The following is a 7,180-nucleotide window of genomic DNA, read 5'->3' as shown; positions in this document are numbered from 1 at the left end:
CCCCCGCCATGATAAGAACATGATGTTTCAGTTACACCAAGTAAAACAAAACTTGAGGCAGGGTCCAAAGGAGTGCTAGACTGGCAAGCCTGTGGCCTTGCATCCCCAGTACAATATCCACAGATTGCAACCAGAGCTGGCAATACTGCATTTCTTGGTCTGTGGGTTTAGAATTTATCCCCATCTCGGCAGAGTACTGCCTGAAAAGAAGCACATAGATTACTACTTAATTTAAAATGAAGATGGTAGTGTCCTGATTTACTTAATCCAAACATGAATCAAGAAAAATAAAACTAAATGGAATTACTCTACAAGATGTTGGCAGAAAAGTCCTTTGGCAACATACAGGAAAAATAATCCCTGAGTCAACAGATGAAGAGTGTATTAACACTGCATAACAGCAAACTGAATTACACCATTTCAGAAAAAACAAAAATATAGGTTAGGTTTTTTTATTTTCAAGATAAGCACTGTATCTTTCAACAAAGTAACAAATGGCTGGAAGTCCAGAATACAACCTGCTGAGATTATCGACACATCTAAAGATGTGTTCACGGTTAGCAAAACAGAAAAGTTAGCTCTGCACTGGTGACCATCACATTAAAGACAATTCAGATTTTAAAGGAGAAATTATAGCTTTCAGTAAAAAAACCCACATATTTTTACAATTACCTCTAGAAGACTGTAGGATTGTAATGGAATGCATTTTGAAGGGAACAGAATAACATAGATGAATCTGGTTGGAAGGGACCTGCAGTGATCAGCAAGTCCAGCTGCCTGAGCAATTCAGGGCTGACCAAAAGTAAAAGCACTGGGTATTAAGGGCATTGTTCAAATGTCTCTTTAACACTGACATGCATAGGGCATTGACCACCTCTCCAGGAAGCCTCTTCCTGGGCGTGACCACTCCCTTGGTAAAGTGATGCTTCCTAATGTCCAGTTTGAACCCCTCCTGTGCATCTTTGAGCCATTCCCACATGGTCTATCACTGGATCCCAGAGAGAAGAGATCAGCACGTCCCTCTCCACTTCCCCACCTCAGGAAACTATAGAGAGTTGTGAGGTCAATCCTCAGCCTCTGCCTCTCCAAACCAGACAAACCTCATGCCCTCAGCTACTCCTCTCTCATAGGACGTGCCTACCAGCCCCTTCATCTGCTTTGTTGCTCTTCTCAGGACATATTCATGTACCTTAACATCCTGTTTGTATGGTGGGTTCCAGAACCACACACAATACTCAAGGAGAGGCTGCATCAGCACTGAACACAGTGGGATAATCACCTCTGTGACCTGCTGGCTGTGCTGTGTTTGATGCACCCCGGGATGCAATTTGCTCTCCCCCCTGCCGGGGCGCTTGGCTGATTCCTGCTCTTTTGGCCAGCTGCTGATGCTGTTTGGTGGTCCTCAGGATGCAGTTTGCCCTCCTGGCTGCCAGGGCACGCTGCTAACTCACACTGAGCCTCCTGTCAGCCAGCACCCCAGGAGCCCTTCTGCAGGGTTGCTCTCCAGCCACTCCTCTCCCAGTTAAGACTTGTGCCTGGCATTACCCCATCCCAGGTGCTGAATTCGGCATTTGGACTTGTTAAAATTCATCCCTTTGATGACCGTCCAATGCTCCAGTCTATCCAGATCTCACTGCAAGGCCTCTTTTGCCTTGGAGAGAGTCCCCAGCACCTCCTAGTTTGGTACCACAAGCAGACTTGCTAATGGTGCATTCAATGTCTGCATCCAGATCGTTGATAAAAAGAGAACTGGGCCTCAAATCAAGCCCTGAGGAACAGCTCTGGTGACTGGATGTAGCCCCATTCACTGCAACCTTTTAAGTCCTGCCCCTCAGCCAATTCTTCAGAAGCCCCATGCACCACCTACCTGCTCATCTCATGGCTGGTCAACTTGTTCAGAAGGATGAGGTGAGGGACAGTACCAAAAGCCTTAATAAAATCCAGAAAATCTACATCCACCTCCATCCCTTCACTCCCTAGGTGGATGACCTCATTGTAGAGGGATATCAAATTAGTTAGACTGAACTTTCCTTTTGTGAAGCCATGCTGACTGTGCCTGACGACGGCATTGTTCATCAAATGTCTTTTAGCAGTACTCAGTAAAATCTTCTCCAAATTTTTTTCCGGGAACTGAGGTTAGACTAACAGGTCTGTAGTTATCTTGGTCTTACCTCCCACCCTCCTTGTAAACTGAAATAATACTGGCGAGCTTCCAGTCAGCAGGGACTTCCTCAGACTCCCAAGACCTTTGGTGGTTGATTGAGAGAGGTCCTGCCATAACATGTGCTAGCTCCTTCAGAACTCTAGGATGAATCACATCAGGTTCCATGCACTTGTGAACATTCAGCTGGTCCGTTACAATTTCAGTGGCCACAAATGGAAAGTCATTATTCCCAGAGTCATGGTCCTCTGGCTCAGGACAACGGGCAGCCCAAAGTCTATCAGTATTATTAAAGACTGAGGCAAAAAAAAACATCGAATGCCTCAGCTTTTTATTCTCCTTATTAGTCTGAGAATAATCTTCAGCAAGTATCAGTCTAGTGTTTTCTTTAGACTCTTCTTGTTATTAGTGTACTTTAAAAAGCCTTTCTTGTTATGTGAAACAACACTGGGCAGTTTCAACTCTAATTGAGCTTTAGCCTTTCATGTCTGCTCCCTGCATAAATAAACAGTGGCTCTGTAAATCTTCCAGTGAAGTCTGACCTTGTATCCAGAGATCATACAATCTGTTTTTCATCTTGAGCTCCATGAGGAGTTTCCTGTTCAGCCAAGCTGGTCTTCTGCCCCACTTGCTTGACTTATGACACAGTGGAATTGCCTGGTACTGCGCTTCAAAAAGGTGGTTCCTAAAAGCAGTTTCCCAGGGTACTCTGCTAAGTAACTCCCTGAATAGCTTAAAGTTTGCTCTCCTGAAGTCCAGGGGAGATACTCTGCTGTCCTTTTTTTCTTGTTAGACTGAATATTTTAAACTCAACTGCATGATTACTGTGGTCAAGACAATCACCTGTCACCACATTCCTGAGTCCTTCTCTATTCAGAAATAGCAAGTAGAGGAGGACATCTTTCCTAGTTAGTTTACTGAGTGCCCGTGACAAGAAGTTACCTTCTACAAACCTAAAAGAATTTCCAAGACTTTCTCATCACGGCACATTTTGGCTGATAATCTGCTTACTTATGAATAATGAGGATGTTAAGAACCCTGAGAGATGGAGGGAATCTGGTAGAACTGGGCTAAGAGTATGCCTTTGTTAGGATTTACAAGGAGGCTTGCAGAGATCTAGAGCTGCAAAGCCAGGAATGGATCAATACGTTCAGATGCAGACAACCAAGAAAGTACATTTGAGCTGAGAAACTGTGCTTATGGTTTTTAACCTCTTCGATTTCTATAATACACCTCAAAGCAATTTCCTCAAGCTTCTCTTCTGCAAGTTCATTGCATATGTCTTTTCTGAAAGTGAGATCTTGAAAAAGGCTAATCATCTCTGCGCATCTGGGGGATGATCTTCCACTGATGTCCTTGCCTCCTCCAGTTGTAGGAAGGTTGTTTGGTCTCCATTTATAGTCTTTTGCCACTTCTTTTGCTGGTAATGCCAAAAGTCCTTGCATGCTTGCCACTGATGTGACAATGATTGAGCTCATTACAGAATTTGTCAGCTTTTCATACAGGTCTGAAGCCTCAAACTCCTTTATGCAGAAAAAAATACTGAGGAAAAGGTAACTGTCTTTCAGGAATTACAAATGCAGGATAGCTTTAATTGTTTATTTAGAAATGAAAGTCTGCCCTATTATCTGGGCTCAACTTGAGTACTATGGTCAGTAATGAAGGAAACTAACCAACTTACATTAAGAGAGGAGTAAGATGGATAGCAGTTCATCTCCTTGCTGTTATAAATTATCTGTTCTCATAGAGATTCTCAAGTGGCATAACACTTACAAGGTATAGATCAATGGATATAAACACAGATGCTAAAGTTTGCTTTACTCTGCCAGTCACTGTATTTGCTGAGTGAGGGAAAAGTGCAATCACATTTATCAGTGGAATGTTTGAGTCAATGAAACAGACTCAGTGATGCAGAAAAGTTCCCAGCACCTCCTGTGTTACCTGCAATGGTCTTTGGAAGATCATTTTTCAAAAGTCTTGCCTCCTGGTCACAATGCCTAATCACAATGCATACCCTGTCACTGCTGGCATCATTACTTCCATCCATCTAAAGAATGAAAGGTCCTGATCTGGCATGGTTTACAACCTGGAGCTGTGTAATGTGCTGATGGAGTTTTAATGAGGCATGTAAACTAGTGTCCTTTCTAGGGAATTTTTTTAAACAGTAACTGACCTGGAAACATCAGCTCAATCACCCTTGTGCCACAGTCAATGCAGTGTGTGGGAATCCTGCCATGATGCCAGAATGGTGAACATTAAATACCAGAACCTGCTGCTGTCCACAAACCACGTTATTTAACTATGAGGATCTGATTCTCTATTGCCTGAAAATTACTGGTGGGTGTTTTCAGCTGTGCAGAGCAATTATAATAGCTTACCATTCCCAACTGGTAATCACCACCCTATGCTCAGCACATGACTGTGCAATATGGAAGGCAAAGATACGAGGACAAGAATGTAAGAAAACAAATGTCTTTCTTAACAGCTCACTTCCTCTATGGTCTTACACTTACCCACTGTGCTGTGGAGGTGATCTGTAGGAAAGGGTAGTTCTCAGACCCCTCCAGATCCTTGCTCGGTATGTAGACAATGAGATGCAGCTCTAAAGTTCAGCAGAGGCATAGAGCCATTGCAGTGATCCAATACCATGTGGACAACATGATCCAATAACCATATCCTTTCTGCCATTCCCATTTGCTATCCCTGGTTTGACTTCTCATAAGAAGGGTGTGCTGGGTAATCTCTATGCAGCTCTCCCCCTGTACACATTCTCATTTCTGGAAAAAAGTTTCTCTGCTTAGGGTGAAATTTTTGTTCCTATGTGTGGTTTCAAAGTCACCCATGCTTGACTATGGATCTGGTCTCAGTGCCCTCACTCTCTCACCATCTGATTTGTGTTCTCCTTGAGCAGCTTCACTTTCACAATGGAAAACATTCTTCAGAACTAAAATGTAAGATGCAATTTAGTCTTGATGTAGCACATTAACTATTGTTCATATCATTGATTCCAGAATTACCTGTTATTCACAGAGATGATAACATTATTTTGCATGATCTTCTCTTACTGCATGGATTTTTGAGCCTTCTGAACTAAAACTAAGAATATTTAACTGACAAGATATGACTAGGTCCTTTGATGATTCATAGCCCTCTGAGCCTTGATGAAACCTATGGCTGTAACAACTTCCTTGAAGTATTAATTTAATTCAGCAGGTGCAGTAATTAAAAGTTACGCTGTTCTACTGTTTATCTGTAGAAATATACTTTCAATTACTCCTCCATTCATGTCCCACTCCTAATTTCAGCATAATTAAGAAATACTTAGAGATGTACATCAAACCTGTAGTTAGGGAGTAAAACTATAATCTTCATTCTCATGGTGCCACTCCAGTTTTATGTCACTGTATATCAGCCCAGGCAGAGCTTCCCATAATATATTTACTAGCCCTGTGTTTTTTTCCTGATGGTTGCTGTTTATACTATCTAGGTGATCAATTAAGAACATTTGTGAAGAATCTGATTTCTAGAGATGGACATCCCGTGTTGAATTCAAACATCCAACCTCTGTGGCCTCCCACTCCTAAACTGCTCTAGGAACTGAGAAGAACCAGTAAAGTCCACATTACAGTACTGTTTCACTTGAAGCTTTAGCTAGAATATCTGCTATATTATGTGTGCTGGCCCTGGACAAACTCTTCGATACTCCTGTGCTGCTCTAGCCTTTTCCTCTTCAGTCACTAATCCAGACTTGCAAGGGAGTCTTTGAAAAGTAATTTTATTATTAGTTTCTATATTGTCTGTAGCAGAGAAACTCCTCACTTGGCTTCATTTCAGCCTTTCTTCCATTTGCTGCCTGTTCCTTACCTTGACAATAACTCATTAAGATTATTACTGTGCCCAAAGATCTTACTTCTGATCTTATTAGATCTCACAGTATCTCAGCAGTGTTCTAAATCCAAGAATGCAAAAAAAGAGCACTTAGAAAATCCAGTAAAGTGAAAATTTTCCTGTATTGAGTGGTCCCTGAGAGACTTGTGCCTGGCTATATTCCCTCTATCCACTTTTAAAAAAATTATTCTTAACATTACCATTACTGCCATTGCTAATATTGTTATCAGAGTAAAGTTACATAGGCAAAGTTACTCAGGTGAGCTCACTGTAGAACTGCAGCTGTCACCCTTAGAGCAGTCACTGGTTAGTCACTTTTCAAACACCATACAGGTATGCAAACAAATATATGCAGTGCAATAGCAAATCTAAACCAGAGCCCTAATGAATTTTTTTTTTAGACTAAATAGGTCATTGTATGGAGTGAAGAGGGGACCTTTTGAACTCCAGTTGCAAGAAGTCATATACACCTTACTAACTTTTGTGGCAGCAGCACTGAGACCAAGAATCTTAAATGTACGTATATGTTAAAAATGACATTATTAATTTAATGAGGAATAAACCAACCAGAATTTACACATACACCAGAAAGAAGTATGGATAGCATCCCCCAATAGAAAATCGTTACCTTTAGCATAAAAAAAAAATCTAGTACCAATAACCTGTGTTGAAGGCTTAACTCCTCTAAAGACTCTTTCCAATCTCAACTGTCCTGTGAAAGAATGAATAATGACCAGAAAAAAAATTAAATAATCTCATTCTGGCTTGAATAAAACTGCCAAGGAAACTGATCTCATTCACAAAGTGAAATTAGTTGAGTATAATGGAGACAAAATTGTTTGTAAAAGCAAAACATTCCTCTACAAGAGATCTGATTCTGTCCTCTTTCACATAATTCTTGCATTGTTCTACTGTTCTTGGCACTACACTCATCTATACAAATCTGAGAGCATTTACTTAATGCTTATGTCCCAAATCTTTTCCATCTCAGCCAAGATAACATGCAATGAAAGAGAAAATGAAGTATGAAGAAGTCTCAAAATGAAACAAAGTTTCCTTCCTTCCTTCCTTCCTTCCTTCCTTCCTTCCTTCCTTCCTTCCTTCCTTCCTGCCTTCCTTCCTGCCTGCCTT

General features: G+C 41.4%; 1 protein-coding gene across 1 annotated transcript in view; it reads right to left on the bottom strand.

Annotated features, from left to right (window-relative positions):
* Window positions 1-2,171: 2,171 nt before the first annotated feature.
* Window positions 2,172-7,180, bottom strand: part of LOC104397307 (contactin-associated protein-like 2) — a gene marked incomplete at both ends in the record, with an annotated part of 638,963 nt that continues 633,954 nt past the window's right edge. Inside the window, one exon of the mRNA XM_010007259.1 lies at window positions 2,172-2,457. Within this exon, the coding sequence (XP_010005561.1) occupies window positions 2,172-2,457 (286 nt within the window). The remainder of the gene's footprint in view (window positions 2,458-7,180) is intronic.

This window comes from Chaetura pelagica, unplaced genomic scaffold (genome assembly GCF_000747805.2).
Source record: "Chaetura pelagica isolate M959 unplaced genomic scaffold, ChaPel_1.0 scaffold431, whole genome shotgun sequence".
In the NCBI taxonomy this organism is placed as follows: Eukaryota; Metazoa; Chordata; class Aves; order Apodiformes; family Apodidae; genus Chaetura; species Chaetura pelagica.
This window is presented reverse-complemented; position numbering and strand designations above follow the sequence as displayed.